This window comes from Typopeltis vanoorti, chromosome 3 (assembly GCF_054136105.1).
Source record: "Typopeltis vanoorti isolate ZY-2024b chromosome 3, IOZ_Tvanoo_1.0, whole genome shotgun sequence".
In the NCBI taxonomy this organism is placed as follows: Eukaryota; Metazoa; Arthropoda; class Arachnida; order Uropygi; family Thelyphonidae; genus Typopeltis; species Typopeltis vanoorti.
Window position 1 is genome coordinate 77702479 of NC_143551.1, and position 18404 is coordinate 77720882.

Genomic DNA, 18404 nt, shown 5'->3' on the forward strand with positions numbered 1-18404 from the left:
ACGGCTTTACCTTTAAATAAATAGGCAATGCCGTAACCAATGAAGTTCTAACTGAGGCTCGGCTATTGCTGTTACCCTCCTGTCATGATCAGAGCTTTAATAGCTCAATAGCACCTTATCCCTACACTGTCCTCTACAGATAACGGGAAGATAAAAAGCATTCTTGCTTTGCCCTTTAAGCCAGTCCTTATAAGGACTATTATCGATGTCAATTATTTCCGGGAATCGACCGTGAGATGCGGTGATTAATACCCTTGGAGGGTAATGGATGGCAATGCTGTAGCCAATGAAGTTTAACTGCGGCTCGGCTATTGCCGTTAAGCAGCCATGACTAGAGCTTTTAGCTCAATAACACCCCATCCACACAGATTTTCTTCATTCAGATGACGGGATAAAGAGTCAAGTACTCAGTCCATCGCCCAGTTCTTTTAAGAATTATCGATGTTATTGTTCATCTGTACGATCATATGTCGTGCGAATTATTCTATGATTGCAGCCTAGCATTTTCAGAACTTTATTATGTGAGTTTTTAATGTTCGAGATCTGCAACTTACTGTAATAATGATCTTTAACATCTCGAGACCGTTCTATACGCTTAAGGTATTAATTAGAAAAATACAAGATGACATTTCTTTACAGTTGATTACTCATCTAAAATCATCATTCGATTTGTTTACTGAAAAATCATTTTCCATAATCAGAGAAGAACATTTAGAAGGACTTTGTTGGAAAGTTAATCAGATTCATACGGAAGTGGCAGTTTTGTATCTAAGGATTTTCATATCCCAAAATACACACACACACACACACACAACATTCGTCAAATAGCCTTTAGTTGCTTCAGCGTAATCTTAGCGATCAATGAATTTTGATGCCTTGTTAGAATAAAACGATTATCCTGGTCACAGTTGCACTGATTTATTATACCACGATGGGATGTCGTCAATGTGTTTACTATGAACAGAAGATGGTGTTTTATCCATTTATTTATTCGTATAGAGTTTCCTCCCTTTCACCCCCTGTCCCTATCGGGGAAAGTTGAGCCCCTCATGGGGGGGTTAAGTATTTATGGCTGTAGATCCGTGTGTGTTCACGCGGCCGGTTTGCCTGCTTGCGGGATGAAAAACGCCAGATAAACTGGCAGAAAAAAACCCTACTGACCGCGCCCAAGACCGGCTAACTTGGCTATGGCTGAGGAAGATCCTCAAATTCCTCACGTCTTCGACGGGAATCGAACCTGGGACAATCCTTCCCCAGTCATATGGTTGCGAAGCGCACAGCCACTAGGCTAACCGCACGGGTGTTTTATCCATGAAATGGTGTTACCACATTTACAAGCATTTGATCCACAAATTATCAACTTTTATTATTAAAGTTCTGTGAGTAGAGCGGTCTCTAAAACGAACAGGATACAACACTTCGTCTCTCTCTCTCTCTCTCTCTCTCTCTCTCTATATATATATATATATATACGTTGGATCTTTATACATTTAACATTCTCAGATCTTTTAGGCGACTCTATGACATGAACCGTGCTAAGAGCCGCCTAAAGATGGCTCTCTACGACATGAGCTGTGTTAGTTGTGTATGACCTGATACTTCCGTCACCAGGAGATGAAAGACCGTATTGACGTCTAAGACCGACTTGCCTTAAGCCTAAATCTATTTTCCAACACATGTGATAATATGGATATGTAGAATTGTTGAAATCGATCCCCCTGTCAAACCAGAATCCACCTTAGACCATTACCGAATTTAACAGCCCCCCCCCCCCATTCATTCCTTCATCTACGAAATGGCGAATAATATCTAATTACATTAAGTTTAAGTCGAAATGATAAATTTTCTAAACAAATAAAGAAGCAACACACAGAAGAAATAGCTCATACATATACGGAGGAGCTTCAGAAGTTTTACATGAGCTAGGTTACAAATAACCTGCTGATCATACTGTTTAAAGACATAATGCAACAACAACAATAGTAAAAACTCTAATAATGCTAACACTATTGCAAACAATCTTCATTCCAAACATAGGAGAATCAAGAGATTTCTATTCAAACTAACAAACGGAATTTAATTTTGAATTCATGCATACACAAGAAACTAACAAAATTTAACCAGTTTTTTAATCAGTTTAGTTTAACTAATCTTTAGCCAATCTAGTCTATTGTCAGAAGCTCTCTATTCCCCAACAAATAATCAATTCCGATCAGTGGATAAAGGGTGATTTTAACAAAATGCTATAATAGTATAATAATGAGAATTTCATTCCCTGTTAGATTGCTATTCTGCATCCATTACAATACATACCACAATACTGTCTTTATAACACTAGCCGAAGCATGCAAAAAAAAAAAAAACATAGGATTTAATTTATATAGTTACAACAATGTTAATTTTCACTGGTCGGCATTGTTGTAATTACATCTAACAATTAGGCACAGAACCGGGAAGATTAGCGAATGCAGGCACATTTCAATTTAAAAAAAAAAAAAAAAAAATTAGTAAAGTATTAATTCTTCCGCTGGAACTTTTTTTTTAGTACACAAAATCCAAGCTTTAGTACACAAATCCTGCACTGTTAAGATTTTTAAACTATTTTTTGTTACGTTGGTTGAAAATTTGCGTTAGAATTTTGAGTTAGTAATATTTTTTTATATATATTTCTGTAGTGGAATGTTAAATCCCTTTCTTTTTATAACTACATTTAAAGGGGATGGGATAAAACTACAGAAATGCTCTTACTTGGGCTACAGCTATAATTTCTCTCTTGAATTCTCGCAAAATGTCTTCGATTTAGAAGATAATGAGGATCTAGAGCGAGAAAAAAAAAACAAAAAATAAAGGAAATAATCAAGCTTTGAAAGCAAAACAGCTAATTAATTTAATTTCTTTTAAATAAACCCAGTGCTTCTCAAAATGTCCGGTTACGACACACAAAGTATTCCATGTAGGGGAAAACAGAGCAATCATGCAGGCGTCTTGGGAAATTGTTTCTTTGACAATATTTTGCGCGACCTCTAAGAGAGGAAGAAAGAATAAAAGAGATAAAACTGAATATCGCTAATTCTGTTGCATAGAGATTTGAGAAGCACTGGACTAAACCAATATTTCTCATTCATGTAGGGCTTAAGTTTTGACTTAGTTAAGGATGAAGAGGCAGATTATCCTTTTTTAGCTATAATATACGCATAGATGTTCGATTTTAGCGTGTTTACTTTTATATAACAAGAAGACGAATCTAAAATCCTCTTAGAGAAAATAAGGATGTGAAATGATGTAGAAAACATCCTTGGTGCAAAACCAAAACAAACCAATGGGAATAGAGAGCTCATTCTTTCAATTTGCGCTCTCTTTGACTTATCCTAACTTGGTGCAGGCGTAAAAAGGATTTTTGGTGGACTGAAATGTTTTAAATATTGTTCAGAATCAATTGTCGGTCGGTTCATTGAAAACATTGTCATCTCTGATAATTGAATTTATCTAATTTTTTAAGAAAATTAGATTAAAAAAGAATCGTAATTTCTATCTTAAATTAAAGACAGTTTCTATGTAGTGAATCTTCATCTTTTAATACACATAGGTGTTTATAGAATTTACGGAAACATTAAAGCAAGTTAATTTTTTTTTTAAATATTATCCTTAAAATGTGGGAGTAATAATAGTTGAAATCTATCAATCATTCGCTGCAGTCACAAAAAGTGAAGTAAATAAATATATATACATAGAAATTTACGAAAAAGAATTTCATCTTTCACTTGTCATTTCTAACAACGAACTCTTTCAAAGGAAGAGCAGACAGGTGCGTATCAAGAAAATAAGACATGTAATGCGAAGAATGCATTAAAATTACAAATTGTTCTTCATTTAAAAGATGGAACAAGAATATATATATCTCACCAGTATACAATCAATACTTATACGCCATTAAAGAGGATGCGATGAGGTATGATATTTCGACATTAACTATGCAGATCAAGTTTCCCTTTTATAAGTATCGTAAGTGAAATTATGTTTGGATAATTAGAGAGAGAGAGGGGGGGGGGGAAGGAACAGAAAGATATAAGCGCAGGAATAGGGAGAAAAAATCTTTCTTTGTTTAAGAGATGAAAAATCATGATGAAAAGTTAACTCTTCTTGATAGAAAGAATGTCTATATACTACTGATTTTCAGAGTAAAGAAAGAGAGAGAGAGAGAGAGAGAGAGAGAGAGAGAGAGAGAGAGAGAGAGAGAGAGAATAGTTGATTATTTAGATTAGTTATGCCCAAAGCAATCGAGACTACGAGGACGGTAACATTATGTATATTCTCCGCATTTGTTTTGTTGGATGAAAACTCCCATTTTTCGAAACGGAGAAACATTTTCAGTGTCGTATGACCCCGACTAATTCACCCTTCACTTACAAAGCCCTATTAAGGTTCCTCTCATATCATAAGGGCAACCAAACCCTGAGCTGTCTATTAAGGGAATACCAAGAGCTCTTCGCTAGTAAGAGAGAAATAATTAAAAACAAGTAAAATTAGAAGTGTATTTGAATGAAAGATGAGCTACAGAAATATTCAAAAGGAAAAAAAAGAAAGAAAAATGCAGAATAAAAGATAGAATAAAGGAAGAATATGTGAAATACATGTAGGAACAGAAAGATTGAAAACAGGCGAATGCTACAGTGAGACTGAAACAAAAATGTAGAGGAGAGAGAGAGAGAGAGAGAGACTTGGTGGAAGTTGGCTCAATATTCTGGTTAACCACAAGAAATTTATTTCAACTTTATGTTTACACACACACACACACACACACACACACACACACACACACACACACACACACACACACACACACACACACACACACACACACACGGAGGAGGGGGAGAAGTTTCAATGATTTTATACTTCCCAGAATTCCCGTGTGCTGGAATAACACAAATGGAGAAATTATATCCCAAGAGTACACTTTAGTAGGCATGATAAAGCCACTAAGGGGGGGGGATAGAGGAAGGGAGGGAGGGCTTGCTTGTGTTGTGAGCGTTAGTAAAGCTGCGTGCATGCTTAAATTGAATCAAGCTGTTTATTGATTGAATGACACTTACACTCCCAAAGGTACTTAGTCAAAGGCGGGAGAGTAGCGGACTACTGGCGCTTTTGGTAACAGGATTATGGGCTGCAGCTATTGTTATCTCTCTCTCCCTAGATGTCGGCCATAAATTATGGATCGTTGAATAAGAGAGCGGCAGACACCCCACCTGCAATAACCTCACTACTTTCACACTCTTTAACAGCCTATTACAGCTCCAAGTTAATCCAGAAGCCATCTAATCGAAAACACACCACTTCAATGTGATCCGCACACACTATTAAAAAATGGAATTTTTTTTTTTTATTCTTTAGAGGCATTGGATTGCCCTGGCAGCGATTGTTAGAGGATCTGTTTATGTTGCTACAGCAACCAGGTAGCCACGAACATTTGTTATACTGGTAGCTCATTTATTTTACCGGCCTTTTCAAGTGTCAGAAGTGAAGAATATAAGGAGAGATGACATGAATTACTTACGATGAATGTAGCACGTCTACAACTGTTGGAGGAGAGGGTCAAACGAGAAGGCAAATCTCGAGATACATGCGGGAGAATTACTGTTAATGGACATTGCACCAGTGATCTCCATCTGATATCATTTACACACTTGTAAGAGCATCTTGTAAATGTTACTCTTGCTACAGTAGGGAACGGAGTGTTATATACTGAGGGCCACAAAATAAGGGCAATACTAGAGGAGAGTGTTTTGCTATTTTCCAGGATTCGTCCTGGAAAAAGGGTGAAAGTGATCTAGGCCTTTATAGTCTTTTTAGGCAGGCCTGCCTAATAAAGAAGTCTAAATATCACTCACTTTCAAGCTTTGATTAATTTTCTTGTCATTATTTACTTCAGGCCTTAATTAATAGAGAAGTTTACGTAATATCATATCTATATTTTAGGCAGAGGTTTAGGATAAAAAGGCCCTGCCTAAAAGTGAAAGTTCTTCCTGCTGGTTCCTCTCATAAACAAGTTAGATTATAAATATACGAATAAGGATAAGGAACAAAATATCCTTTTATTCCTTATGATTCGTGTACAAGAATGTCCAGCCGATCCAATCTGAGTGACTTGGGATTGCCTTTTAGACCATTAGTGTTAGTTAAACGAATTAATATTGTGCACAATAGTGGGATAATTTAAGTCCAATAATATATTATTGGTTTCTAGCTTCGGATATCACTAAACACCTTCAAAATGTTGTCATCAGGAGAAGTGTTTTTTTATGAGGTCCTTTTTAATGACTGAAAACATATTTGGCAGGATCCTTTATTCAACTGATTCTAGTGATTTTTCTTAAGAATATTTATCGGAGAGGGTCATTCTTTTAGTGAAATTCCTGTAAGTCAATACCACACGTTTCAACGCTTTTTCCCTACAAATTTTCATATTTTAGGGGAAAAATTTTTTATTTTATTTTATTTTACAATCGCGTTTTGAAAATTGCAAAAGATGTTCGAATATAGTTAGCAGTTGAGATCGCTATCGTAGATTAAAAAAATATATGTATCAGTAGTAGAAACATATCTTTTAGAATTTCTACAAAGATGAGAGGATGGAGATTTGGACACTTTATCCAAATAATCGAGTCTTCTTTTAGACCAACAGAGAGAAAACGAACACAATCGGGTGCTAAAAGAATATCGACCGATCCTTGGGATTTTTGTCGATGCTACCGACGGAGAAGTCAGACGCACTTATATCAGCAGAGATCGGAGAGTTTCGAGCGAGGAACTAATATGAGGTCATCCAGCCAGGTAGTACATAGTTCTTGTAATTGAGTACGAAACATCCCCTCAGTTCAAAGTGATAAGGGGGGGGGGATCTTTTACACACTGAAAGCATTGGTATCTTCGAAAAATATCTTAAAGCATTCCATCGTGTTCATGAATTAATGTGCTGTTCTTAAAAAAATGGGGATAAGGGCCGGTTTGGGAAGTATAAGCGAATAATAATAATAAAAAAAGGATATTTATATGTGCCCCCTCATAAATTCCGTTCTTTGAAGGTGACTACTAAGGGGTCCAAAAACTTTAACCATCCAAAAACCAGTTTTGCAGTTGGCTGGTTGAAAGCTATCAAGATGAGTGATGATAAAAAGCGTAAAACTTACTTCCCTGATTTAACTACAGTTTAGAACCCACAAATAATAAAAAAAAAAAAGAGGAAATAAACCCGTTTAGCTAGGATTCCACCTTACTTATTAAATCCGGGTATTTGACCAACTTGTTTTTCTAACAACCTTTTATGATCTTAAATATGTTTACGAAGTAATCTTACATTGATCCACCTTTGTAGAAAACAATAGTCGCTTGCAAAAGAAACAAAAGAGAAAAAAAAAAGTATTTTTTTGTAGTACCGTAGTGGTGGTGATAAGAGTATTTTGTAGTCCTCCAAAGTCGTGTTATTAGGGTATAATACCCTTTCAGTAAATAGTCCACATCTTACCTGAAAGACTACACACGCTTTCAACTGATGATACATTCGAGATGGATAACAAGTCATTGTACTGAATTACAAGGGTAAACTCGACTTCATTAAGGCAAAAAAGGGGTATATTAATAGTTAAGTAGCTAGAGTATGTGAAGGCCTACAATGATAATGTCAGTCTACTGGAAGGACCTTGACACACTCTTTTCTAGGTAGTTCTAAGTTTTTATGAGTTCTGTAAATAAATTTGATGTTTTTTAGAGGCATGTCCTGCACCTTTCCATTGTTCAATAAATTTCACATATTTTTTATTGTTCAATAAATTCAATACCTCTTTCTATTGTTCGTAAATTATCTATTGTTCTATTTGCCAATGGTTTCTATTGTTTAAATACCGAACATATATATTTGATAAGAATAATATGCAAAAATCGTGCGTGAAATTCCCCAATTTTTGCTTAGATAGCCCAATATATGAAGTCTATGTTTGAATTATCAAAATGTCTCTTTGCTTTGATGTTCAATAAGGATTTTAATCTCAAATAACCCTTATTAAGAGTCTTCTTAGAGCAGTCGGTAACAATTATACTTTTGGTTGGAAAATGCTTGGTTCGAATCTCGTATAGGATAAGGATCTATCATTTTCAAAGCTTAATAGATATTCCTAGATCTTACGTAGAACTTTATTATTATTTTTTTTTTCATTATTAGTCCATTGTTTTTCTTTTGCAATTTATAAAACGTAAAGAAACCTTAAACCTACACATAGCTGAATAACGGATTTTTTTTTCTTTTTTTCCCCACTGAAATAACACTCATATCGTTAAATGAACCAAAGCAATCAAAACATAGAAATCACTGGCTCAAATTAAAAAAAAAAAAAAAACAATAGAATTAATGTAGAAAAAACTTATTGAGAACGAGATTGATTGTGCATAAGACCTGTCATGTAGGAATAGTGTTATCCAATGAGGACATCGTTACTTTCATTATGTAAAAACTCGTCCCCCCCTCTCTCTTTCCCCGGATTCAGCCGCTAGCAGGAACCCTGCAGCCTTCCTTGGAGCACCTGTGCGAACAGGGGGAGACGTTACGCCTTTCTATAGCGCATTATAATTTTCATAATTTGCTGGGCTGTCAGCTCTGAGTTTCGGATCTACCCCTCAGCTATGATCCTGATTCAAACCATTACCGCAGAACCAATTAAACGAAGGAAGTTTTACATCAAGTAGGATGATTTTCTTTATCTTTTTGTTTTTTATTTATTTATTTTTATTTATTTTTTTTTATAGGAGGGCAAAGTGAGTTGAAACACATCATTACTTACCACATTGATTTGCGAACCAACGTTTCATATGAGCCGGAAGATTCCAACAGAGTCATGCCGATATAAGAAGCTAAAATAACCGGGTGATTGTTAGGACTAAACCGTCCTAACAATTCATTTTTATATCAAAACTAATCATTTTTCAGCAGCAAAGATTGAGAGATTGCACAATCATAAAGGTAAAAGGATTCAATTATTATTATTTCTAATTAATTGTTGATAAGAATACGACAAAATATCCAAGGAATACAATTCTACAAAATTAAATTGTGTAAGATTCTTTAGGCAAGTTGTACAAGAAAGACAGAAAAGAAAAGTATAATCTAGAATGATACAGAGATGCAGACTTCGATTGATAAATAGTCACAGATAAATACATAAAATGACCTAATTTTTCGCAAAAGCGCTCTTATTGTGTGTGTGTGTGTGTGTGTGTGTGTGTGTGTGTGTGTGGCGATCCTGAAGGCACCGGTCATCTCTTGACATCGTAAAATTATACTAAATTTAATCTAAATTCATAAGAGAGTCAAGAAATAAAAGACGTGGCAGACAGACGGGCAGATGAGACACTCATAAAGGGTTCGACTCTTGTTGCTTCGACTGTAAAGCACTTTCGGTTTTTTTAAATGAAACCAAATGTATTAAAAGTATATTTTAAGACGGTGATTTCGAAAATCATCTCAATAACCGTAGCATATGGATAATAGGCAATTTTATTTTTATTACCGTATGGATCGCAATATTTTCATGATCGTCGTATGGTATTTCAAATTGTTTTAGCATCGTTATTTTAAACTTCAAAGCAAAAAGCATGGAAATTGCTTGCTTGCCGAACTATCAACTCACTGCTTGAGCGAACGATTTAGCCTAACTTGATCGCCGTGATTCCGGCGGTATGACAGTTTTCTGTTTTGATTTCATAGGCCAAGAATGTTTAATGAATGCAGAGAGAGCCTACAGATGATTTTTTTTTTTTTTTTTTTTTTTACAATTTCATTATTATCATGACGTCACGAAAATGTCAAAATATTGACTTTCTCTATTACTCTGGGAAATATGCAGGACTCGACAAATACGCTCGTCTGTGCCGAGTAGATTAACGACGAGCAGCTGCAGACAGTCTGGATAAATAAAATATTTTTTATTTAATAAAAATGACCTTCTAAACAAAGTCTTTTCAAGAAAAAGATGCAACATCACTAAATGGGAGCTGGAGTCTGGCGAGTACATTTTTTGCGTAACGAGTAGGGTTTTGCCTAATTTGTCGACCCCTAGAAACGTATCTTTAAATGACAAAAGAAAACATCACTGCTCATCTTAGTAAAGCTTCCGAACTATATTTTGGATTTTAAATACGGCACCAATAACATCACGCCACGCTTTTGCCATAAACCTGTGATTAGTTAAAATTATCATCGTTTACAATGCCTGTAATTCGAAAGGTTTATAAGAAATTCATATTTCCAACCATGCCTATTGTGTAACTAACGTAATTGAGGCCAAAAAGTAAAATAAATAAATAAATAAATCTTCTAATGCATTTTATTCCCTAGAGGAAGTAGGCGAAATTCCTTTAGCTCCAATTTTTTGAAGACAGTGAATTAAGCCTTCACTAATAGTGTACTCAAGATATCGACGAATCAAGGCTTTCAAGGGAGAGATTACGGCAGAAAAGTGCTATCATGTCATAGTCCTAAACCTTAAAAGGTCTATATTATTCTGAAATAGTGTAGACCTTTTTTTGAACTGTGTAATAACAAATTGAGTTTCCAGGAGGGGAATCGTACTTGTCTAACAAAAGGACAATTACGATTCCCACCAAACAAAAGTACGATTCTCACAACACGAAATCAAAAGATGGAGGAATCCAGAACGATGCAAAGACTAGAAAAAAGTTCCTCTAGTCAGCAACTAAAATCGAACCTATAACGGTCTTCCTTTGGGCGGCCTAGCGCTATGGATGCAAACGCTGCTTCTACACAGGCACCTCCAAAAAAGTATCATTAAAAATTGAATCTAAAATTCCCATCTGCTATGAGACCAGAACTTCATAGCGAAGAACTGTTCGCATCTAAATCGGAGTCCATTTGATTAATAAATGAATTGGGTAAAAGTGAACCAAGACTCGTGAAAAAAAAAAAAGTACAATCGAAATTTTGAGCATTCATATTTGGTATTTATTTAATCAAAGTTAAGTGAGTGACATTTGTGATTTATCCAATCAGTATTTCTATCATCTCAGATTTAATTTTCAGAAGCGTAAGGAATTTCTCAGGGAAATTTGTCAATTAAAAAAAATCTCAATTCCTTAAATTTCTTAATATTAAAGGAATTTACTTGAGAAAAACACAAAAGTATTTATTCTGTTTCACACTTACTATTAAGGTTATTTTTTTAATTAAAAAAAAGTATATTATTGTCGACGAATTCTATGGGAGAGTGCTCCTTCATTTTTCCAAGTTAAATTTCACAGGTTGCTTGGTTGTTGTTATTATGGCTGAAGCAAACCAAGGCTGTCTCACTGGTGTATTGTTCTTACTTTCAAGTATATTAAGCATAAATGATGTAAAAGTAAAGGATGATATCTTTATTGTTCTACAAAGAAAAGAACTAAAGGGGGAAAAAAAAAGTCGATGCTCAAAAGTACGTTGATCTCTCTCTCTCTCTCTCTCTCTGGAACTGGAGGCTTGGAGATTTTTCAAGAGTGTTTCAGAAAAACTTCGTAAGCAAAAACAGTCTGCTTATTGCAAAATTCATTCTAAACGAAAATATTCTACAGTCATATAAAAAATCTTTCTGCAAGTTGCCACTGAAAATACACTTCAAAATGTCTACGAAGAGACTTGCGCAAAAACGCTATCAAGGGGAAAACAGAACTTGAAATAAGTAAATAGTAAATGCATACAACATATGAATGTTGTATGCATTTACACATCGATCATTTGCAGATGTTTAATGGGAACAAGAATAAACTGATTTATATATCGTAATCAGGAAATTATATATTTATAAAGAGTGAATTATTCATAAGTAAAAGCTGTACATAATACGAGAAGTAGGGCTTTACTAGATAATCTGATAATACAGCATGATAAAGAGTGGACGACTGAAAAATGTGAAGATCACCCCCATAATACTCTTTAGTTGAGTTTTAGAGTCCGATGCAAACTGAAATAGCTTGGAGATGGACACAAATCCGGTACGTAGTTGAGTTAAGACGTAAGCAGTTTATGCTGAGATGTCCGTCAAAAAATTGAGATGCAGGTTGTGACTTTTTAAGCAATTTTAAAACTGAACGAAAATGAGTTGGAAAAGATAGAAAATATAAACTGAAAAAAATCCTAAGAACAGGACTGTCTAGAGAGTAGTTAAAAATAGTAGGTAGTATTACGAAGTGTCCTTAAATCAACGAGGATAACATCCACATATCAACATTTCTTAACCAAAAAAAATGCTAAGGAATCAAAATAAATGCTAAGAAATTGGCATTTATGATAACAGATTGTTCGGACAAGTTGTCCTGTTTCACATGGAAAAATAAGGTTTTCTATTAGGAACTTTTGTTTAGTTAGTGAAATACCGAGGCAACTCGCCGACACATTTTTGCAAAATATATTGCATATTAATACTTTGATAATGGTCCCAAGAAAGATAGAAAATCCTATCATTCGAAATGAAATGTTTAAGGGAAAAAAAAAAAAAAAGACTTTCTGGTCAGAACACAAAACAAATTAAACCGCAAAGAAAACACATCACGGTCATAATTCTTCAATAACAATTAAGGTGGTTTGAACACCTTCAGAGAATGTTCTCTGAGAAATTCCGAATTTAGAAAGGTCGCAATTATCCAGCCCCAAAGAAATGACAGATATAGAGCCAGATAGCGACAATTTGTTCGTGGGGGGGGGGGGGGGGACTCAACCCCCTCATATGACGGATGAGAAAAAAAGAAGAGAATGATCCTACATTTATCATATACGGATGAAATTACTGGCTTTATCCAAGAGTTCTTATCCCTAAATTATGCACAATTTTCCTATTTTTATGTCCTTTCGATGTCCATGAAGTTCCACATACTGCACACAGTCTAATGAACTCGTCGGCTGAACCTTCAATGAGAGATCCTTCTCTTTCCCTACCTCGGCCGAAGTATTGTTATGCACGGATTCAAAGATAAGTCCAAACTAATATAAAACAGATATAAAAAAAAAACAGATTTTTTTTTGCTTTTTTATATTTGCTTAGGCTTATGTAGGAACATATACAGTACAATCCACTTTTCAGAAAACTATCGATTCTCTTGCGTTTTTGGACGCAGAAAAAAAAAAAAACTTGCCGAAAACGGCATCTTCCCGCAGGCTTGTCTGTCCTGCGAATACTGTAAGATTGATATCTGGCGATTTTGGGAAGAAAGGCCTTGGAAAATAGTTAAGGTCTTCTTTATACTGTAGAAAGCAACCAGTTATCACGCATTTCTTTTGAAGTGAAGTATTGTCTTCTAAAGTCCTCTATGCAAGAAAGAATTGTTGCATCGAAGGACAATGAATTGGATTTTAAGTTCTAATAGATTCAAGTTATGCCAGGAAAATGCGTTTTCATATTATTAAGGGCCGTTTCAGCGTTGAAATCAAGTACTCGGAGATGCAAAACTCATTTGACTGTCGCCCACATGCGCATAAATCCATTCATAGAATAGATGATGATGGATCGCTGGCAAGATTATATGATATAATCATATAATCTAGCACATAAGCAGCCCACTGCTCATGTATACAGTACGTTGCACTGTTGCATTAGCAAATGAATGTGTATTGAGAGGCCGATTAAGAGGTTTGTTTAGTTTGTTCGAAATAATATCTCCCAGAGCGAACATCCTTTTCGGAGTATTTTGGATGATTAAAAAACCTTTCTTAAAAAACTAAGCCTAAACCTTTGTGTAGTTCATCTCTCGCATTGTACACCCTCCCCTCCCCTCTGTCCAAAAAGAAACCGAACTTTTTGAAAATAGAAGAAACTAGTGGTGCCACCTGTTGTATCTTTTTGTTTTCGAAAGCAGCAACCTTCATTAGTGTTGTATCTATGACATTTGTTTCATTAGAAGCTGAGTTATAGTGCCAAGAGTGACAGTGTGTTTTGACGCACGGTCGGAAAATGAGTTTCAAACAGAGAGCTGCGATTGACTTTTGTGTTAAACTTGGTAAACGTTTTACGAAAGCGCATCAAATGCTTCAAAAAGCGTCTGCTGATAAATGCTTATCCCGTACTCAAGTTTACGAGTGGTTTAAGTCATTTCAAAGAGATCGTGAGACGTTTGAGGACGACGAAACGCCGGGCCGTCCAAAAACTGGACTGAGCGAAGTTAACATCCAAATAGTGCGTGATTTCATCAAAAAAAACCCGAAATTGTCCTTGAGATTGATTGAAGATGAATTGGGGATTACAAAATCAACTGTGCACAACATTTTGACCGAGAGTTTGGGGCCTTTGTAAGTTGAATTCGCGATTTGTTCCCCAAAAGTTGACCGACGACCAAAAAATTTATCGAATTGAACACTTCAAGGACCCCATTAAAACCGCTCGTAAGGACTCAAACTTCCTTGACACGATCGTTACTGGTGACGAAACGTGGTGTTTTGAGTATGAGCCCGAAACAAAGCGCCAGTGCTGCGTGGAGACCACCAGAAGAGGGGCATCCGAAAAAAAGTCGCTCGGAGAAGTCAAAAGTAAAGACAATGCTGATTTGTTTCTACGATTCCAAGGGTATTATCCACAAAGAATTCGTTCCGCCTGGCCAAACGGTCAATGGTGAGTTTTATCTCGAAGTTTGGAAGCGATTGATAGAGAGAATTCGTACAGCATGAATATCGTGACTATCGATATTCATGCTGTATAAATTCTTGGCACTTTAACTCGGCTTCTAATGAAACAAATGTCATAAACAGTTGACACAACACTAATGAAGGTTGCCGCTTTCGACAACAAAAAGATACAACAGGTGGCGCCACTAGTTTCTTCTATTTTCGAAAAGTTCGGTTTCTTTTTGGACAAAGGGTGTAGATCAGACTAATGTTGACGTACAGAGCTTGCGAAATTTCTACTAATATCAGCGCTTGCTCTTCAGTCCGATATATGTTTCTCTTTGACCGAGATCGTCCATACTGAGCTAAGTATTAACAAAAGTACCATACAAATCATTGTTGGGATTATTCACAAAAATCTTTAACTAAATACTAAATTAAGTTTTTAGATCGCTTTATTAGCATTGAAGTTAATTGAAGCTATAGTGGACGCAAGATTTTTTTTTTTTTCACTTCTTTGATGAAACAAACATGAGACCTGTTTGGTTTTGGGTTTTTTTATTGAGCTGTCAAAGTAGTATAAGATTACGGAAGTTAAGCAGAAGTAAATAAAAGCGTTTGGCATCCCTTTTCGAATGCTTAGCAGATAAAGGGAGGGTTTATTATTTAAATTAGTACTGAATCAACTTACTCATACAGTAATCAAACCGAAGGTACACTATATAATTATTAAACTGCGCAACTTAGATTATAAATGTGGTATTTCTGATTTTTTTTTAAATGAATTATTGCTATAAAAATCAAAACGTTTTAAACCTGTGCGCTGAACTAACACTGGTTTTATAATTTATTCAAGGCGATCCAGAATATCTTATACATATGCGGACAATATATACGTCATTGACAAGCCCAAGCCAATTTGAAGGCTATAAAATATATCTACCATGACTAGAATTAATCTCCGTTTACCTGAGCACACTACCAGCACCACACACCGTATACTGAATTCATGTATTTTTTTTGTAAAAAATAAAATAAATATTTATTATAATAGAATAACTATATCTACCAAAATATTGCATGCTCTGTAAATCATGTAATCACTATGAATTAAACTGTTACCCATAAAGAATTTTTTTGTATGCTCCGCGCGCGCGCACGCACACACACACACACACATATACACACATACACACACACACACAAAAAAACCACTATTCTGCAACTATAAACATCGAATATATTCAATAAATTTTGTTGTTTATATGGCCCGTTCGCCAAAAAAAAAAAAAAGCATATGCGATGTTGTGCAACTATAAATCCCGAATCTATTCCATACACGGTCAACAGATGGGCTCAAATGTCTCTCTCGTTCTAAAGTTGTAGCCTTTAACATTCGCAGATGGAAAAAAAAAAGGAAAAAAGGCATGCGGAGGTGGGACGAGTAGGGTGGAGTAGAATGAGATCGGAATACCACATGTAAAGGTCAGCGGTGATAATCCCAGAATGAACCAAACCTTCGAGCACAACTGATCATGTTTGCTTGGAATCATACACTTAAAGGGTATCCATTTAATACTTAAATATAAACTGTGTACGTCGCAAGCAGCTGATGTGTTTCTATACCAATATATTGTAGAAATGGGATATCTTCTAATATTTTTTTTTCCGGTTTTTAATCCGTAGTCATGGCGACCATCATCTCTGCGCTCAAACTCAAACCTGTACCAGATGGCTGTATTACGATACTCATCCAATGCATATTAAAAATTTTTTTTCAGGGATGCAGCACCACCTGGTGATCATGAGCAATACTTACTGCTTTCCTCTCCACAATTATTTGTTTGGTGACGGGGCTCAACGATGCTACGACAGATATCCCTGTGGTTAGAATGCTATTCATTTGTCTCCTTCTCATTATGTAGTATTTGCCAGATGTTCAGTATCGCCTACATCTAGAAGATCGCTGGTAAACATAGAAAGGACTTTTTTTTTTTTTTTAGTTGGCTGGTAGTACGAAGAGAAAGCCATTATGGTCAGCGTAAAGAAAACTTCAAAAGGAAAACAAAAATACCCTTTTATGATATTTAATTACAGGTATCAAAAGATATTGTGAAAAAGAAAAAAAAAGAATTTTAGCTTTGAAAATCTTTTAACTTTTTTGTTAATGATTTGAAAGGACCATTCTTACTACAGATCTGATGAAGAATGTCATACGTCGGTTAGATGACCCTTAAGGAAACTGGCTGTAATTTGAACTGTACTTCATCTCTCAACTTTCTCAAGTATAAATACAGTTGAATCGCACGTTTTTATTCAGTTATTTTCCAGCGATGAGATTTCTAACCATTTTTAGAGCATTTTTTAAATGCAAAAGCTACATTGAATCCGATAAGCGTCATTCAATTATCTGCCATTACTCCCCGCCAATTGATTAGCTTGCACTGTCCATACTTTTTACAAAAAGCCAACTAAATGTCAATATTGGATACACTTTAAAGAAGAGCTTTGATTCAATCAGAAATAACTTTCTTAACAGGACAGAATCTAAATACATTTGGAAAAGGTAGAATAGCAGAAGGTGTTCATTGCTCATCCTGGATGTCTAAACGCTATGAAAATGATCAACTTGAATTGTTACGTCACAATAGTTGATCGTGCAACTTGAAAAAGGTGATTCTACAGATGCATTGAAGCAGTATTTTTTTTTTTTTTCTCCCTTGCAGGTAAAGACGACAATCGCGAGTATGAGTGACATTTGTTCGAATTAAAAATAGAAAATTAAAAAAAATTACTAATATGCTTCTATGACAACCAAACAGGATGTATTCATTATGTGTCCTCATCGCTTTGAAAAATAAAAAGCCCATAGCCAAATTTTTATAGTATCAATTGGTGCAAGTTACCCGTAGATTACTTTTAACAAAATTCACGATTACAGCAGTAGATTCTGAAATCCGCGCACATTACTTATACAATGTGGAATCGACTGTATTTTTATTGATAATGTGATGCTGGAACTATAATATCCTGTATGCCTGATTAGTCATGGATCGATTGAATGATGGGAAAACAGGAGAAATTATTTAAAGAAAAGAAGTAGAAACAAACAGAAGGAACAGAGGAAATAGAAGGGATAGAAAGAACACAGTTGTTGTTATTGATAAATAAGGATATGAGGCGAACATATCCAATCTGTTACTTGCTTGTCCTAAGGCTGGTTGGTCTATTTTGAGAAAGTTAAAGCGCTGCCAACCACGTCCATCAGTTTCGCCAAAAAGCCTTCGTGAATATTTCTCCTCTGTTTTAGACGGAATTCAAAAGGAAGTCTTTCTAACAATATGTCCATTCACGTGCGCGTCAAGGATCAGAAGTATTGGTCAGAAAATATCTATAGTAAAAGCGTACAGCAGAATAAATTCCACATGTTAAAGAGAGGAATGAATTTGATAGAAAGAATCAACGAGAAATGCAATTCCCTCTGCTGAGAAACATTAAGATTTAAGGGAAGTTTCGAGAATAGTTTTGCCTCCTCTTCAGACGTGAGAAAAAGTATTAGGGACTTGCCATTTATATAGACGACCACTAGCCTATTTATTCGGGAGAGAACTAAAGTCTGGATGAGTCTACAAAATTACTCATTCATTGGACCAAACCCGTTATAATTGTTCAACAAGAGAATTAACCAAGAAAATAACTTTAACTGAGACAAGGTGCACTATTGCACTCATTGTAGCATAGTTTGCATTATAGCCAATGTTTAAATCTTCAAGAA

General features: G+C 35.4%; 1 protein-coding gene across 6 annotated transcripts in view; it reads right to left on the bottom strand.

The window, feature by feature from the left end:
* The window catches only part of LOC150108299 (endothelial transcription factor GATA-2-like), a 91717-nt gene that overhangs the window by 62357 nt on the left and 10956 nt on the right, over positions 1-18404 (bottom strand). For 4 of the 6 annotated variants that reach the window (XM_090390685.1, XM_090390684.1, XM_090390681.1 and 1 more), the window contains exon 3: positions 2749-2817. The exons of the other annotated variants lie outside the window; for them this stretch is intronic. In XM_090390685.1, the coding sequence (XP_090246811.1) occupies positions 2749-2817 (69 nt within the window). The remainder of the gene's footprint in view (positions 1-2748; positions 2818-18404) is intronic. 6 annotated transcript variants of the gene reach the window in all.